At 51.0% G+C, this 18,097-nt stretch overlaps 1 protein-coding gene across 2 annotated transcripts; it reads left to right on the forward strand.

Annotated features, from left to right (window-relative positions):
- The first annotated feature begins 9,178 nt into the window (after positions 1–9,178).
- Positions 9,179–17,691, forward strand: DGCR6L (DiGeorge syndrome critical region gene 6 like). 2 transcript variants are annotated; one of them, XM_065889877.1, is made up of 5 exons: positions 9,179–9,383; positions 9,470–9,630; positions 15,580–15,680; positions 16,547–16,687; positions 17,219–17,691. In XM_065889877.1, the coding sequence occupies exons 1-5, from the start codon at positions 9,274–9,276 to the stop codon at positions 17,300–17,302; spliced, it is 597 nt and encodes a 198-aa protein (XP_065745949.1). In that variant the 5' UTR covers positions 9,179–9,273; the 3' UTR covers positions 17,303–17,691. The 2 variants fall into 2 exon arrangements, with proteins under 2 accessions (XP_065745949.1, XP_065745948.1); XM_065889876.1 differs by having other exon boundaries at positions 9,182–9,383; positions 17,062–17,691.
- The last annotated feature ends 406 nt before the right edge of the window (positions 17,692–18,097 follow it).

An 18,097-nucleotide genomic window follows, 5' to 3' on the forward strand; every position in this document is an offset into this window, starting at 1 on the left:
TTATATAAATGGAGTCATACAGTATGCATCCTTTTGAGCCTGGCTTCTTTCACTTAGGATACTATGTTAGAGAATCATTGTGTGCCCTTTGGTAACCATATGTTTGGTTTTTTTTTTTTTTATTCAAGACCCATTTATTCTCTAGTTCTGCCACAGGGAGACACCCTCCTTGAAAAGGCGTTAAATCCTTCCGTTCACTTTAACACCTTGTGCTGAAAACACGTGTTCCAAGTTTTCAACTATGAGATCCACATTCTTAAAGCACTAATTCTTAAACCTCATCTAGATTTCTCCCCTTGGATGGGGGAAGATGACCCAAACACAGCGAAGAGCAGCTCAGAACTGTGAGCTCTGCTTGCCCAGAAGACTTTGCAGCTCCCCTGACCACCCGGCTGGAGCCAGGATTAGGGCCTTGAGACGAGGAGCACCTGCTGGGCTGCCGCCACTGCCACCGGCCCCTTCACTGGCTTGCTGTCACCTCTAGTTTCCCTGGAGTTTGGGGATTCCAGACGGTCTCTGCTCACACTTCTGCATCACACCTGCTGCCTCAGCACTGCTGATCCACACCAAGGGGGAAAAGCACGCAGAACTGCTTTTCAACACACCAACGTTCCACATAAAAGTTATTTTATAAGCCTGCAGGTTCTTTTTCATCAGAGGACATTCCCAAGGCCATGACTTCCCCCGGCTCCCCACTGCCCTTGCCGGCTGACTGGACATGCTTGGTCACGGTGCTGAGTCGGGCACACGCCCCGGCTCCACTCAGGCGCCCTCTCCTGGAGGACTGAGGGCAGTGCCCTGGGCTCATCAGCAGGATCTGTCCTGAAGCCAGTCCGAGAGTGACACGAGCCACACCTGCAGGTCTGTTCCACTGACCAGCCGCACAGGACCGAGCTGGGCCCACGGACCTTGGTCTGGATTGTGTTGGCTGGTCATTCTTGCCTAGGTTCACAGGCCAACAGCCAGTGTCCTTCCTTTCCTGCTCATCACTGCACCAGCGGCTCACTCCTACCTGCTGCCGTCACACGCCTGGCAACCTCGTGTTCCGGGGCCAGCCAAGAACTGAGACCCCAGCAGGCCCCTAGTTCCCAGCAGTCAAATTCCCCATTAAACTACTGCTGCCTAGCCGTGTTCTCGAGACTTCAGAGCCGGGAAAGTGCGGAGAGCGTAGCAAGCCGCGGCGCCCCCATCCCCGGACCTGTGATGCACCGCGGAGGCGCCGGAACCTCGTCGCACCGCACCCCCCGCCCCAACACAAGCGACATCTGCGCCCACCTGTCCCGGGGACCTGGGCGCACCTCCGGCCACCGCGACCCTGGACGGAGACGCGGGCGCAGGGCTCGGCCGGCGGCGGAAGCTGGGGCGGGCGGGGATCCCGGCTCTGGCCCTGGCCCCGAGGCTTCGTGGACCCTCCAAGCCCACCTCCGTCCCCGCTGCCCGGGAAGCTATATGTAACTTTTTAATACCATCTTCTAGTAAAAGGAACCAGAGCTCTTCGAAGAAATGGCTGACACTAGGACTGAGACAGTAAATATATGAGCCAGGCCAATCTTGAATCTTGTATCAGAAAGTAAGGAAGTACCAAGAAAACAAATCCACAGGATGAAATGATGTCAAAGGAAAACAATGGAAAGAGCTCTCAGTAGCCAAAGTGGGAATGAACTTAGCAACCAAATCTGGATTGCTGGATAATAACACAAAGTTTAAAAAATAAAAAAACTATCCATAGGTGTCCATGTTGGTAAAAATAAGTAACTGCCTAGGGTTTTTTATGAATGGGGTTGAATAGAAATCTCCTATGTAGAAGAATTCCAAATAATTGATGTAGACACTCAGCCATCCACGGAGTGTGGAGGTGGAGCTAACTCCTGCCTCCATAGGTGCTGGTTCCCAGTGTGACTTCCTCCTAAGGAAGTATGGAAATGGAAAAAAATTAACTTCATTGTGGAGAAATCTGACAAGCACTACCTCAGGCAGGTAACCAAAGTTAATATTAACAGTGATAAGTTGCCTTGAGAGCCTGTTCCCTTGATATAAAGTGATGAGAAATCACTTTACCTCTGTGATCTGCTTACTCAAAACCCATAACTCAAGCCTAATCATGAGAAAAACACCAAGTAAAACCCAGCACAGGACAGTCTACAAAATACCTGACCAGACCTCCTCACCAATGTCAGTGTCATAGAAACAAGGAGAGTCTGAGAAACTGTGAAAGCCCAGAAGGGCCTAAACAGACATGATGAGTAAATGTCACATGATACCCTGGATGGCATCCTGGAAGACAAAAAGTTAGAATGAAGGAAACCCAAATGAAATATGGACTTCAGTTAATAATAAGGTATTGATATTTGTTCACTAATTGTGACAATTCTGTAGAAAACAGTCTCTTGCAATGTGATCTGGTCTCTCGCCAATCCTTTGTCCTGCTTTGGGGTGGCCCCATTCACAGGAACAGTCTCTCTCACTGCATCCAGGGCCTCCTGGAGCAACTCCAGGCTGATACCGCTCAATGTCCATTTTACCAGAAAGGGTCTCTCCTTCCCATGAAAAGCCATGGTCTAAAATGCCTTTGGCTTGGGTCACATTCTCATTCTTGAACCCATCAGAGCACCAAGAGGATAGAACATAGGATTGGCTAGATGTGGATCAGAAGCCCATCTTCAATGTGTGTGGAATGTGGGGTCTCCCCTCTGGAAATGTTTGGATTGAAAGTAGGTAACAAGCAGTTCCCCCAAGGAAAGCTGAGCTGCTGGACTTGGCCATGAGAACAGATACCCAGTCCGGGAAAGCAGCTGCTTCTGTATCACTGACAGATCACTGCACAGCTGTGGAATCTGAAGCCCAAAGAAAGAAGGGGTTCAGTTAGGGTCAGGGGCTGCAGCCACCCATCCACGGCCCTTGCTGTCCTCCCTTGATGGCAAGAAGCTCTTCCACTTACTAAAATAGCAGCTTTGCTGTTGGTGGTAAACTCCAGGCTCTTGCTTTGGGCATCGGGTCCTCACATCAGAGACAGGCCCTGATTGCCCGTGTGCCTCAAAAGGCACACAGACTTCATTCACGCCCCTGGTGGTGGGAGCCCAGGAGTCACACCTGCCCCCTGGCCACATTAGTCACCCATTCCTGAAGAACAAAATTGCTAATGTTCCAGTCTCTTCTCTCTCCTTTACAAAGAGCTGAGACCAAATGCTGGGTGGTAAGTAAACTCTTGCTCAGTGAAGCAGTGGGAGCTTCAAGGGTTATTCCATGCCACACAATCCGCAGTTGGCAAGCTTTCTGGAGGACACAGGGGCTGAGCCCTAAACTCACATGGCTCACTGAGACCATGTGGCCTCCGTGAGAAACTGCCCATTGGGAGGCCCAGTGGCCCCCATATCTTTGAGTCTTAACGAATATGAGTGTCAAAGTTTATTACAACTGGAAAGCCAAAGAATTTTAGGGTAATAGTCTGCTGTTTGGATGTTGTGACCAGGGCCACACTCCATGTTCGGAGGGTTATTACCTCTCTTGGCCGGCTACGAGGCTGCGAGGGAAGAGACACTTCTCTCAATCACATGGATGTAGGGAACGGAAACATCCAGGGGGATGTCTACACTGCCCAGGTAGCTGTTCAGTTGCACAGCTGCATGGTCGGCTCAGTAATTGGCAACAAGAGCTTGACAGGGCCCAGGCTGGCCTGAGCTGGAGAACCACAGATGCCTGCCTGGATGCTCAGAGGTCAAGGGCTATCCTGTCTGAGACTTGATTTTCTACTGATGCCCACTCAGATGGGACAAAAGATTCATCAAGTCCCAGGAGGGCCGCAGTAGCCCTCAAAAAGGCAGCACCTGAGGGCCAGCCAGTCACTGCACCCAGTCCTGAATAAATCCACACATGTCTTCTGAGTGCCCTCGCGTCAGAGCTATGCTGGAACCTAGGTCTGCCCAGGCAGAGTGGGGCCAGCACCATCCTTTCCAGGCAGGAGGGAAGGCTGACAGAAACTGCTTGATTTCTGATGCCCTCCACAACCCTTGACTGAGGTTGAGTTGGATTCGAAACAGAGACAAGTACAGACATTCATTCTTCTCTCAGAGCCCAAGATTGGGGGGCAGAAACACAGTGATACAGCTCACCTACCTGACTAATGTGTGACCCTGGGAGAATAATGTCCATCCTGGAAGCCTCAGAGAAGGAGAAGGGGGGTGAGGGTGGGTTATGCTTAAACCTAAATCTAACCCTAACACCACAGCCTATAACCCTAACCCCTAACCTATAACCCTAAACCTAACAACCCTAACCTTGGACTCTAGACCCTCGATCCTGACACCTAAACTCTAATCTCTGACCCTGACCCTTTAACCATCACCCTCTATCCTGATTCTCCAAGTCTGACCATAATCCTAACCCTAACCCTGACCCCTAAGCCCTGACACTGACTCTGACCACAGACCTAAACCCTAGCAAAGTGGATACCGAGGGATGTCTCTATAATCTCTCAAATAAACCAAGGGAATAAATCTTTATCATCTTACATTTAGTAATAGTTTCTTAGATCTGACACGAAAGTACAAGCAATGAAAGAAAAAAATAGATACATAGGATTTCCTCAAAGTTAAAAAGTTTGTCATATCAAAAATGCTATCCAGAAAGTAAAAAGACAGCCCACAGAATGGAAGGAAATGTTTGCACATTTTATATCTAATAAAAGTCTATTTTTAGAATGTATCAAGAAACTTACCAGGGACTTCCCTCCTGGCACAGTTGTTAAGAATCTGCCTGCCAATGCAGGGGACACAGGTTCGAACCCTGGTCCAGGAAGATCCCGCATGCTGCAGAGCAACTAAGCCCGCGTGCCACAATTACTGAAGCCCTCGCGCCTAGAGCCTGTGTTCCGCAGTAACAGAAGCCACCACAATGAGAAGCCCACACATGGCAATGAAGAGTAGGCCCCGCTCACGGCAATTAGAGAGAGCTTGCGTGCAGCAATGAAGACCCAACACAAGCCCAAAATAATTAATTAATTAATTTTTTAAAAAGAAACTTAACAAAAACACAAAGAACTCAATTTTTACAACGCACAAAGGACTTGACCTGACTCTTCTCCAGACAAGATATACAAATGGTCAGCAAGGACATGAAAAGGTGTCAAACATCAGTAGTCATGATGGAAATGCAAATGAGTACCACGATGCAATACCCCTTCAAACACACTAGAATTGTTATTGTCAAGAAAAATAAAAAATAATGAATAGTGGCAACAAGGTAGAGCAAATGGAATTTTTTTTTTTTTTTTTGCGGTACGCGGGCCTCTCACTGTTGTGGCCTCTCCCGTTGCGGAGCACAGGCTCCAGACGCGCAGGCTCAGCGGCCATGGCTCACGGGCCCAGCCGCTCCACGGCATGTGGGATCTTCCCGGAACGGGGCAGGAACCCATGTCCCCTGCATCGGCAGGCGGACTCTCAACCACTGCGCCAACAGGGAAGCCCTTTTTTTTTTGTTTTTTGTGAATGGAAATTTTAACCATTGCTTGTGGAAATCTAAAATGGTGCAGCCTATATGTATAATATTTTGATATATCCTCAAAAAGGTAAATGTACAGTATGATATGGTGCAACAGTGTAACTCCTATAGACACCAAAGTATTGAAAACAGGGGTTCAAACAAAAACTTGCACATCCATGTTAAGGGGAGTGGAATATGACACCCCCATATATGCCTCTTTGGCATAAGGATTATTTTGAACCAATTAATTTAAAAAAACAGACACAGGAGAATCTCTGAAATTCGAGTAGAAGTTAACCTTTTGGGGAGGGAAATTTACATTTATAATGGAAATGTACAATTATAAATGTGTCTCCCTCTCAGTACCAGGAATAGAAGGGTGACTATCTCAAGAAACTGTTATCAGTGGAGAAGGCCCGGACTTAAATCTGCATAACAGCCATACCCTTTTTTTTACTGTGCTTTGCCTGATAACCTCCTTTATCCGGGTTCCCCCCTCGCCTAACACCTTTCTTTTGTTTTTAGCTGAGGATGGCATTTGAGGAGGGGATTCCCCCTCGCCTAACATCTTTCTTTTGCTTTTAGCTGAGGATAGCATTTGAGGAGCTGGTTTGGGCCATTTCAGGGACTTACTCAGTTTTCCTGGGTATCTCCCAAATTCACAGGATGTATGTACGTTATTAAGCTTCTGATTGTTTTTCTTTTGTTAATGTATCTTATAGGAGTGATCTCAACTAAGAACACAGAAGTATAGAGGGAAAATTATTTTTCCTCCCATACACATGCAATTAAATACTATTTAGCAATGGAAAGAAATGAACCATCAACCTATGCAAAGACATGGATGAATCTTACATGTATAATGCTAAGTGTGACAACCAAAAAAAAAAATTGCAGGAGACTGCAAACAGGAAAAGGGTTTATTTGGGGTCTTAAGAATTGTGTTTGGGAGTGTCCACTGGAAAAAAAAAAAAGCACAACGTGAGAGTTATGTTTTATTTGGGGGCAAAATGAGGACTATAGCGTGGGAGACAGCCTCTGAGATAGCCCTGAGGAACTGCTCTGAAGAGGTTGGGGTGGGGGTGGGATCAGTATATATGTGATTTTGGTGAAGGGCGATACGTGCAATCAAGCACACATGTTGGCAGAAGATTGCAGCTGGTCATGAGGCGGTTGCTGCTAGTCACGAGGAGCGGATGCCTCAGTTAATGATTTTAGTGCTTTTCTTTTCTTTTTTTTTTTTTTTTTTTAACCGGTACGCGGAGCCTCTCACTGTTGTGGCCTCTCCCGTTAAGTAGCACAGGCTCCGGACGCGCAGGCTCAGCAGCCGTGGCTCACGGGCCCAGCCGCTCTGCGGCATGTGGGATCTTCCCGGACCGGGGCACGAACCTGTGTCCCCTGCATCGGGAGGCGGACTCTTAACCACTGCACCACCAGGGAAGCCCAGTGCTTTTCTTTTTTTAAAATTAATTAATTAGGCTGCATGGGGTCTTAGTTGCAGCACGTGGGATCTTTCATTTACAGCGTGTGGGCCCTTCGTTGCAGCACATGGGCTTCTCTAGTTGCAGAGTGGGGGCTTAGTAATTGCGGCGCGTGGGCTTAGTTGCCCCGTAGCGTGTGGGGTCTTAGTTCCCCGACCAGGGAATTGAACCCGTGTCCCTTGCATTGGAAGGCGGATTATTAACCACTGGACCACCAGGGAAGTCCCGATGCTAGTGCTTCTCTCGATATGAGAAGATGCAAGAAGTTGGGCTCGTAAAATCTCCTGTCTGAAGACCTGTTCTGCCAGTTTTCCCAGAGCAGAGTGCCTCATTCCTGATCTCTACCCTGATCTCAACTCCTTTCAGGGTGTGTTTTGAGACTGCAGTGTCTGATGACCTCATCCTTGCAGAGCCAGATGGCGAGTGACAATTTTTAGTTGGCAGGAGACACAGATTCAGGTAACCCTTAAAGAGTGTTCTAGGGAATAGAAAGGGTCGGGGCTTATAAAGACAAAAAGACACAAGGTTGTTAAAAGTTGCCTGGCAATAATTGTTATTGACTCTGGCGGGAGTCAGAAAATATTTGTCCTTAAGAAATCACGAGTTTTGGGGACTTCCCTGGTGGCGCAGTGGTTAAGAATCCACCTGCCAATGCAGGGGACAAGGGTTCGAGCCCTGGTCCGGGAAGATCCCACATGCTGCGGAGCAACTAAGCCCGTGCGCCACAACTACTGAAGCCTGTGCACTTAGAGCCTGTGCTCCGCAACAAGAGAAGCCACCAATGAGAAGCCCGCGCACTGCGACCAAGAGTAGCCCCTGCTCGCCGCAACTAAAGAAAGCCTGCATGCAGCAACGGAGACCCAACACAGCCAAAAATAAAAAATAAATTAAAAATAAATAAATAAATAAATTTAAGAAAAAAGAGATCATGAGGTTTTTTTTTAGGGTAAGGATTGTTGCAGCAAAACTAAAAATGAAGTTTTCCCTCTCCTAAGAACAAGGAAAATAAAGGGAACAGTGAACAGGCTAGAGAAGAAACATAACCTGGCCTGAAAGAGTTAATCCTAGTTTTATTTTAACTGTTACTAATCTGTAGTGTCTGTAGTTAGAATTGTCCTTCACAAAGCTAACCCATCACCCCAATCCTTTGTAATTTACATTCTGCACCTGGTATTTGCTCCCCCTGTAACCTCTTGTAGCAAATCACCCCTTGTAGTTGTTTGCGTTTCAGAAAGGAGGTCGCAGACCGATAACCCGGGCTGGGGGATGCAATTACCGGGTTGCTTGACTCCAGCGGTGACTGTTTTGAAATAATGCAAGAAGAATGCATGACCTTCACCATTTTGATCCTTGTCACTTACTGCGGATTGCGAACTCCCTTATAAGAATCCCTGTAATTCCCCAGGAAGGTTGGTGGGGTGGGGCACAGTTCTTGAGGCACTAGCCTACTATCTTCCCTTTGCCTGGCAAAGAAAATTAAGCTCGCTACTTCCTATCTTCCAAACCTCTGTCTCCATATTTTTATTTGGCATCGGTGCACAGGGAGCCAAGATTTTTGCAACAGGCTTGGGATTTAATCCTTGTAGAGTAGATGGCAAGTGCCAATTTTTAGTTGGCGGGTTTACTGTTACCATTTTACTCTAGCCTTTGTGTAAAATTGAAAAGTCTGAAAAGAACCAATGTTTTAGAAGAAGCAGTGTCACTTGTAAACATCCTGCCACCTAACAGGACAGCCTCTTCTTCTCCACCCATGACTTGATAAAACAGGAAGCTCTCAACACAGGCCTGAAGAAGGTGGATTTCACGTCACTGTGAATTAAAACTGTTCTAATGCAATGAAGCTACTAAATACATATGCTTGTTCTTAAGAAAAATTATAAAACTAACAAATCCTTTACTCCAGATATAAAAAATAAAATCTATTAATCACTACTGTAATTTGATTCCAGAAAAATAGCCAACTGAAGCAAAAAAAAGCACAGGCTGCCCATAGCACAGTCTACAATGTAGGGCGGGGGTGGGGGCGGGGCCTCGGTCCACGCCCACCGCGTGGGCGGGGGAGAATTCTCAGAAATCTCGCGATTTTGAGGCTGTGGAGTAACGCCTCCGAGGTCGCGTGGGCGGGGAGGCAGGGTAAGGGGCGGGAACAATGCGGGACGCTCTCCGGTGGGGCAGAGACAGCCTCCTTCTGGGTGACGCAAAGCCGGGTCGCGCTGTGCTCAGAACTGTCGTGAAAGGGGGCGGGGCGCGCCGCGCTGGGGAGTGACGTAGAGGCGCGCGTCGCTTCGGCGGCGGCTGGCGGTGTGCGGGCGCCATGGAGCGGTACTCCGGCGCCTTGGAGGAGGCTGTGGATGGAGCCCGGCAGCAGGAGCGGCACTACCAGTTGCTGTCGGCACTGCAGGGCCTGGTCAAGGAGCTGCCCAGGTGCGCGGCCTCGGGGCGCGCGGGGTGGGCGGGGCCGCGGGCAGGCGGCTCGGCCCCGCCCCGCTCACTGCGCCCTCCTCCCGCAGCTCCTTCCAGCAGCGCCTGTCCTACACCACGCTCAGTGACCTGGCCCTGGCGCTCCTTGATGGCACCGTCTTCGAGATCGTGCAGGGGCTGCTGGACATCCAGCACCTCACCGAGAAAAGCCTGTACAACCAGCGCCTGCGGCTGCAGAACGAGCACCGAGGTGCGCGGGGGCGACGGGACGGCCCAGCTCCCCGCGCTGGAGCTCGGCCTGCCCGGGCAGTTCCGGTCTCTGCGGGCGGAGGCCTTCCGCGGATACCGTTCGAAAGAAGCCCTTGAAATTGACCGGATCGAGGGCGCGGGGCCGTTGATGACAAATGGGTCAAGTCGGTTTTACTTTGTCAGTTGCACAGTCATATTTTCGCAGGACATCCAGAAACTCCCTGCTCGCGCTCCCGCGTGCCCTCACTCCCCTTCCAGGCAGGATGGCCCGAGGCCTCTGTGCTTGGTCAGCCCATTGGCAGGTCTGGTGTTGGCGGTTGGCCGCCCGCAGTGATGCCCCGCAGTGTTGACAGCTCTGCAGCGCCCTTTAGTGTCAGTTTCCTCTCCACAGCGCATCAAGTTCCCTTGCACTGATCCCTGAGGCACCCTCCAGAATCCGAAAACTTTTCCACTTGAGCCACGCGTTTGGCCAAAGCCTTGGGAGCCTTGGCCCCTCCCAGGCATCCCTACTGGGAATGGGAGGGGCCTCCGGAGCCCCTTCCTGCGAGGTATGCTGGTCAGCTCTTCCGGCCCCCTCAGATTTCCCACCTTTCTTATTTTATTTTTCCCCAACTTTTTTTTTTTTCCCCAACTTTTTATTTATTTGAAAAAGGTTAAGTATTTAGAAAAGTTGGAAGTAGAATATAATGAATACTTACTTATACGTTCTCCAGCTACACTCAGTAACTGAAGTTTTGACAAAGTTCTTTGTGTCCGTAAGTATGTGCAGCACCACAGGGCTTCACCAGGGGTCCTCAGCATTCCTCTAGACCAGGGTTTTCAACAGCAGCGCTGTTAGCATTTGTGGCTGGACAAGTTTTTTTTTTTCTTCTTCTTTATTTATTTATTTTTGGCTTCATTGGGTCTTCGTTGCAGTGCGCGGGCTTCTCATTGCGGTGGCTTCTCTTGTGGAGCGCGGGCTCTAGCCGCACGGGCTTCAGTAGTTGTGGCACGCGGGCTCAGTACTTGTGGCTCGCAGGCTCTAGAGCACAGGCTCAGTAGTTGTGGCACATGGGCGCCGCGGCATGCAGGATCTTCCCGGACCAGGGCTTGAACCCATGTCCCCTGCTTTGGCAGGTGGATTCTTAACCACTGCGCCACCAGGGAAGTCCTTGGACAAGTCTTAATGGTTCTTTGCTGAATGTTTAAAAGCATCCTTGGCTTCTAACTACTAGATGATAGTGGCACCTTCCGCCAATAATGACAGCCAGAAATGTCTCCAGACATCCTTGGGGGTCAGCCTTGGTCCAGTACTGAGAACCAGCGATCTAGAACAAGAACGCTCTCCTCTGTAACCACAATGGATAGAAATGAATCATTCCAGGGTGTGTTCTGACATTGAGTCCACAGTCACATACCAAAACTTGTCTCAAATTATCTGTCCCTTTATAAGGATCCAGTGTGGGGTCATGCATTGCCATTGGTTACTTTGGTCTCTGCTTCTGAAACAGTTCCCAACATTTATTGTGGCGCTGACTTTTTGAAGAGTCCAGCGTATTCTGCCTTAGAACGTCCCCACTGTGGATCTGTTGGATTGCCTCCTCATATTGACATTTTACCTCTTTTTCCACTTTCTGTGTTTCCTGTAAACTGGACAGCATGACGATACACACGTTAAGCGTTTGTGGCAAAAATTCCTCCTAGTGATGTGAGGTCCCTTTCCTGTGGGGGCAGATGATAGACATCTGCCCCAGGATTAGTGTGTTTCTATCAGGAATGGATGTTGGGAATTTGTCAAATCTTTTTTCTGCATCTATTGAGATGATCAGGTGGCTTTTTGGTTACGACGGTGAATTACATTGATTTTTTAAATTCCTGGGATAAATCGCATTCCTGGGACAAATCTTAGTCATGATGAACTGTTCTTTTTGTCTATGTTGGTTTGATTTGCTAAAATCTTAAGAATTTTTACTTCTATGCTAGTGATGGACATTGGCCTGTAGTTCTCTTGTAACATTTTTGTCTGGTTTGAGTATCAGGGTGATACTTGCTTCACAGGATGAGTTGGGAAGTGTTCTCTTTGGTTTTCCAGAAGAATTTGTGTATAATTGGTACTACTTCTTCCCTAAATGTTTGGATGGTTGTCTTTTTACATATTTTTTTTTATAATTATATTTTATTTATTTATTTTTGGCTGCGTTGGGTCTTCATTGCTGGGCACGGGCTTTCTCTAGCTGCAGTGAGCTGGGGCTGCTCTTCGTTGTGGTGCCTGTGCTTCTCATTGTGGTGGCTTCTCGTTGTAGAGCACGGGCTCTAGGTGCGCGAGCTTCAGTAGTTGTGGCATGAGGGCTTAGTAGTTGTGGCTCGTGGGCTCTAGAGCACAGGCTCAGTAGTTGTGGCGCACGAGCTTCATTGCTCCACGGCATGTGGGATCTTCCCAGACCAGAGATCAAACCTGTTTCCCCTGCATTGGCAGGCAGATTCTTAACCACTGCGCCACCAGGGAGGTCCCTGTACACATTGTTATTGAGGAATGAGATGCATATTCACAAATCCAAAGTACATAGCTGATGCCTTTTAACGCTCAAATCATGCCACATTTGGCCAGTGGAAGAACAGTGGGCTGGCTCCTGTGTCCTTTTGATGTGTCGCCATCATTCTTGGAGCACTTCTTGCTTTCTGGTACAGGAAGGTGTTCAGGCTCATCATGTTCTTTCCCAGCCTCAGCCCCTCTTCTGACAGCCTGCTTCCAGCTTCCCCACACCAACAACCTTCCATCAGGATGGACCTTTCCCCTTTGCCACCGTAAAACTTTCCCACTCCTCCTGCCTTTGACTGGGTCTGTGCCAAATGCAGGCTGTCAGTAAGTAGTATTTGCTCTCGTTTTGGTGATCTTTATCTCCAGAACTTAGTAGCTCAGGGAGCAAATCAGGCGCTCAGAATAATTTTTTTAAAGGGAGAGGGGGCAGCAAGGGAACAAGCCATGTCTCCATGGAGCCCTGGTTCCTTTCAGTGGGGAGTTTTGATAACTCTTCAGACACTTCGCTTCTTGTCCTTTGGAAGGTTTTGTGCTGTCAGCAGCGGGAAAGTGCCTGTGACTTTCTGCTTTTCCTTCCTCTGACTTAGCAGGTGGTGGTTGGCTGCCATTGCTTTCCTTGGTCATTGCAAAGGCCAGGCCCCCGCCCGGGCAGTGGGTGCAGCTCTCTTTTTGCCTCTGGTTGCTCGCCCTGTGGAATCTGGAAGTTGACCTGAGATCTGTAGTGACGTTGATAGATGCGGTGAAGATGACATTTCCCTGCATTTATCTGTTTCCTTGCATCCTGCCTCCACACGTTGTAAATGTTAACTGGGGAGTGTCTTTGTCATCTCTTTGTTTATGGAAATGTCTTGAGGGTAGCCCTCAGCTTCAGACTCACTTAGTGTGATAAATGCCATAGTCAAGATGTGCACGCACTGCGAAGAAACAGGAGATTGGGGAACCTCAGGGGTCCTCCAGAGAAGGGCTGTAACGTGAGGTCTCTGCCGAGGACCGAGTGGTGGCCTTGTGTCTTATAGCCGGAACCCCTCCTCACAGGGGAGCTCTGGCCACTTGACACTTACTAGTCTAGGATTTTGGCTGCATAGTGTTGAGTGTTCTGTTTTGTGATTGGTTTCTTTCCATCCCATGCTACCTTTCTCTTCTGTCCAGTCCTGTACAATTAGTGGGGACTGTGGAAGCTTTCCTTGGTGGTCGTGGTGGCCCCTCTTGGAGCAACACAGACTCCCTGGCACATGGCCTCTGCCGGCTCATGCCATCTATTGAAAAATTAATCAAAAGTCAATCTAAGAAAGAAATGGAAAATTTTAGTCGATCCAACCTGAGGATTCTAACCTGGAGACAGTCTTTCCGAAAGCTCTGAGGACTGTTCCAAAGAGGTGAGGAGGAAGGCCAGTATATATGTGATTTTGGTGAAGGGGTACATGTAACCCAGCATGCAGCTTGGTAGAAGGTTACTGCTATTTATGAGGAACAGATAGCTTAGTTAATGGTTTTAGTGCATTTCTAAGTATGGGAAGATGCAACAAACTGTATTCATAAAATTTTCTCCTGAAAATATCCAAGTGTCTGAGGGCCAGTTCTGCCAGTTTTCCCAGAGCACAAAGTGCCTCATCCCGATCTTCACCCTGAATTCCTTTCAGGTAGGTCAGCGACTGCAGTGGTTAATGACTTGATTCTTGTAGAACTGGGTGGTGGGCAACATTCTCTCTGTTACAGTCCCTTCTCTTTCAGTCTTTTTTTTTTTTTTAATCAGTGTTACTTTATTCTTTTTTTACAATTTATTTTTGGCTCTGTTGGGTCTTCGTTTCTGTGTGAGGGCTTCCTCTAGTTGTGGCGAGCGGGGGCCACTCTTCATCGCGGTGCGCGGGCTTCTCACTGTCGCGGCCTCTCTTGTTGGGGAGCACAAGCTCCAGACACGCAGGCTCAGTAGCTGTGGCTCACGGGCCTAGTTGCTCCGCGGCATGTGGGACCTTCCCAGACCAGGGCTCGAACCCTTGTCCCCTGCATTGGCAGGCAGACTCTCAACTACTGCGCCACCAGGGAAGCCCCTCTTTCAGTCTTAATTTCGACCAAGGTTTGGGAGGCATTTCATGACCAATTTGTACCACGGTGTTAGGAATGCTCATTCCCAGGTCAGGCGAGGACTTCCTTGATAGGCCACTCAATGTGCTGTTACCAGACTAGGCCCTGTTAACTAACAGTAGCCCAAGGGCTCCGCGCTGCCTGTCCTACTAGTCTGTTATTGCCCTGTTGTTGCTTCTTCCCACATCTAGAGCTACACTATTACAATCCCTGATCTTACAGAACTATATATTTGGTCAGTTGTTTCAGGTCTTCTAGTCATCATCTTTATTGGAGGCTCAGCCACATATTTGGTCATTAAAGAAACAATAATCTTGTAAAATAGGCAGAACTATAGCTAGTGACATTAATAAGGTCATCAGTAAGTATTTAAGCTGAGAACTCCAGCCCAGTGTCTCCCCAGGTCGTCTGACCAGTCTGTTCTGCACCAATCGCTGTCTTTAAGGGAAATGATATAGTGGCCTTGTCCATAAAGTCCACCAAAGACGTCTGCACCTACAAGGCCAGTGGTGGGTCATCATGACCCCTTACAGGACTGAGAAAGGAATGTTACCTCCTAAGGAGTTACATGGCTGGCACCAGAGGAGAAAAGTTGATGTTTGTGGTTGAGCAGGTATTTCTGCCACTGGGGAGTCGGGTCATGCTTAATGCAGATGCACAGGGCACAGCGGAGGGGAGGGAGGAGGCTCAGATAGGCAGAGAAAAATTTTGTTTAAATGTTGCTTGTCTTAACTTAAAATATGAATTTTATTTCATCACATCCTTGGGCCCCCCAGGGTCTGTGCCTACCCTACTCCCTCTAGGAGCTGTGGATAGGGTACAGGGTGGCTCTGCACCCCTCACCACCACCAAGGGCAGCACTGAGGGGGAGTGACTGCCACAACCCAGGGCAGAGGCCACTCTCCTCGTCCTCCTTTCCCAGGCCTTCGCCTGGGTGGTCTTTTGGATGTCTCAGTGGATGTCCCTTGGATGATGGCAGGTCACGCTGGACTCCTGGCCTGTAGCCAGCATCTGAGCCTAGAAACCTCTAGACCGCAGTCTCCTCCCTCCCTATCCACAATTCTCTGAACTCAGGCTGCAGCCCTGGCTCCACACCCATACCATACACTTGGCCTCACCCTTCTCTAGTGCCCTGGAGTCCTGCTGCTGGAGAAGGGCCGTACCCTGGGAGAGGGCCCGCCTGAGTGGGCTGGGGACTGGGTGTCCAGAGCTCCACCCAGCTCCCAGTGCAGGCCTCCCTCACGTCCACGCCTCTGCCCTGCTTCCCTGTGGTGGTAGGACAGCTGGAGCAGGCCCCCTCCTTACCCCTCTGTCACCTGCTGATACCCCTCTGGTCTTGTCCCCTTCCAGTGCTCAGGCAGGCGCTGCGGCAGAAACACCAGGAAGCCCAGCAGGCCTGCCGGCCCCACAACCTGCCTGTGCTCCAGGCGGCCCAGCAGCGCGAGCTAGAGGTAGGGGTGTGGGCAGGGTGGGCACCACTTGGGCTCTGCTGAGAGGGCCGTAGAGGAGGGGCTCCGGGTGGCTTGGGAGCCATTGGCCAGCCTGGGCCTCAGCCTGGGGTGGGCCACGAAGGCTCCATGTGCCCACATGTGGCTCTTCACTGTTGGGGGTTGCGGTGTGCTTGGAGTGGATGGAGAGTGTGTGATCCCCCCACTCCCCTCCTCCTGCTCCTCGAGACAGCAGCTCCTAATGGGCTGGGCCTGTACAGGGCAGGTGTGAGTGGGGGCCATTGTGCCCCATGGCCTTGGGGATGAGGGCAGTGGTGGGATGATGGAGCCAGCAAGTCCTGCTCCCACGTTGCCTGGGAACAACACAGAGGCCCACCCATAACCAAGAAGCCACCAGTGGTGGGGTGCATGTGGAGGCGTGTGCAGGGTCCCAAGGCAGCCCCAAGCCAGGGCATGCAGGGAGGAGGTGCTGAGCCGGGCTTGGCCGCAGCTCCAGTGGGGAGGAAACATATGCAAAGGCCCAGAGATGGTGGCCAGCTTGACAGTCAGCAGAGGTGGAGCCAGCATCTGGCCAGCCCATGGTGGTCCCGAGCTGTCAGGGCTGGGCGAGGCCTGGCACAGCAAAGGGAGGACACCTGACAGGAGGTGTCGGAGGAAGGGCATTTGGGGCAGGTCATCTGAGCCCCTCTGCAGGGTTGTGTGTGGCTAAGGAGCGACGGACCTGGGTGCAGTACGGGATCCATCCGTAGTCTGGGAGCTGGATCCACTGGGAGGTGGGGAGGGGCCAGAGGAGGTGACAGGCCAGGAATGTGTGTGTGAGGCACTGATGGGCAGGAGGCTGAGCCCTTGAGCTGCCTTCACTGTGGCAGGCGGTGGAGCACCGGATCCGTGAGGAGCAGCGGGCGATGGACCAGAAGATTGTCCTGGAGCTGGACCGGAAGGTGGCGGACCAGCAGAGCACACTGGAGAAGGCAGGGGTCGCCGGCTTCTATGTGACCACCAACCCGCAGGTCAGTGGCATAGGCCTGCCCTGGCACAGCCCAGGGGATGTTGGTCCCCAAGGCTAGATTCCATATGGAATTTTAGCTGGTCACTGGGAGCCCAGGCCCAGGGTGTGTGGGGACAGGGGACATGGTGAGTTAGGGAGGCTCCAGGAAGGGTTTCTGCGTTGTGCTCAGCATGGAGGCCGGTCACACTGTCTCCGCCACAGGAGGGTAAGCCATGTGACTACAGAGCATTGCCCACCTTCCCCAGGTTCACTATGCCCTACAGGGCCTCGTGTGCAGTTCCCCTACATCCCTGCACACACCTCCACTTGTGCCAAGCCAGGGCAACTGCAGGCCCTGCCACAGGTGGAGTCCCAGCACCTGCCCCTTTCTGGCAGGCAGTAGCCAGGCTTCACTGGAAGTCAGCCCCATGGGCTCAAGCCTGGTGCTCTCTAGGTCCTGGTATCTGCCCCAGGTCCTTGGGTAAAGGAGGCTGCTTCCTGGGGCCTTTGCCAGGGCTAAAGGGGACCTCACAGTGGCCCCTCTGCATCCCAGGAGCTGACGCTACAGATGAACCTATTGGAACTCATCCGGAAGCTGCAGCAGAGGGGCTGCCAGGTGGGGAAGGCGGCACTATGACCAGGCAGGGTTCCTGCCAGTGACCCGCTGCCCATCTTGGCTGGGAAGACAACCCTGTTCCACAGTCAGCAAAGGCAGCAGAAAGCTGAGTGGCGCTCATCTTCCTGAAGTCTGGCCACCACCCTCCCAGCTGCTTGCAGGAGGGGCACCCCGTGAGAAGCTAGGTGGACCTGGGCTGCGTCTGCCACCCACCTTCACCTGGGCTTTTTTGTCCAAAGCTAGGGTGGGAAGGTAAAGGGAAGAGTGGGCCCAGCCTTCCGGCTGTCTGCCCCAGGCTTCCAATGTATTCTGCTCTCGGCCCCTCCCTTGGCAGGTGCAGCCCCCGAGTAGGAAAGGCTCATGAGCTGCATGTGACCCCGAGAAATAAAGACGCCGCAGCATGGCCTGCACGTGGCTTGCATGACAGCTTTGTGGTACCTGTCGTGACCAGGGCCTAGCTAGGGCCCTTGCCTGTGGGCTCCGTGGCCTACAGAGGAATCAGCAGAAGACGGCCCCACCCCCATGTCACAGAGGCCCCTCCCTGGGGCAAGTCCGAGGGCACTAGGGCCACATCCAGTCTGCTCTGTGGGGCGGTCAGAGCAGCCAGAGCCTGGTGTGGGTCACTGGGGCCGCTGGGGTGAAGGGCACAGAGCAGCAGAAAGGGTCTGAGGGAGGAAGAGACTGAGGATGGGGAAGCACCAAGCCCACTCTGGGGAGTGTGCTGTCTGCATTGGTCCGAGCCCCAGCTGTGGGGTTGGAGGTGAGAGTATCCAGTGCCCTGCGTGGCTGGGTCTGCAATACGGCTTGAAGGCAGGT

The sequence above is a fragment of the Phocoena phocoena genome, chromosome 13, assembly GCF_963924675.1.
Source record: "Phocoena phocoena chromosome 13, mPhoPho1.1, whole genome shotgun sequence".
In the NCBI taxonomy this organism is placed as follows: domain Eukaryota; kingdom Metazoa; phylum Chordata; class Mammalia; order Artiodactyla; family Phocoenidae; genus Phocoena; species Phocoena phocoena.

Bases quoted from the DNA above. Each gene is read 5' to 3' on its own strand.
- DGCR6L (XM_065889876.1), top strand. From the start codon at position 9,274: ATGGAGCGGTACTCCGGCGCCTTGGAGGAGGCTGTGGATGGAGCCCGG. The intron at 9,631-15,579 runs GTGCGCGGGGGC...GTCCCCTTCCAG, and splicing joins GCTGCAGAACGAGCACCGAG to TGCTCAGGCAGGCGCTGCGG. The intron at 16,688-17,061 runs GTCAGTGGCATA...CCTTTCTGGCAG, and splicing joins ATGTGACCACCAACCCGCAG to GCAGTAGCCAGGCTTCACTG.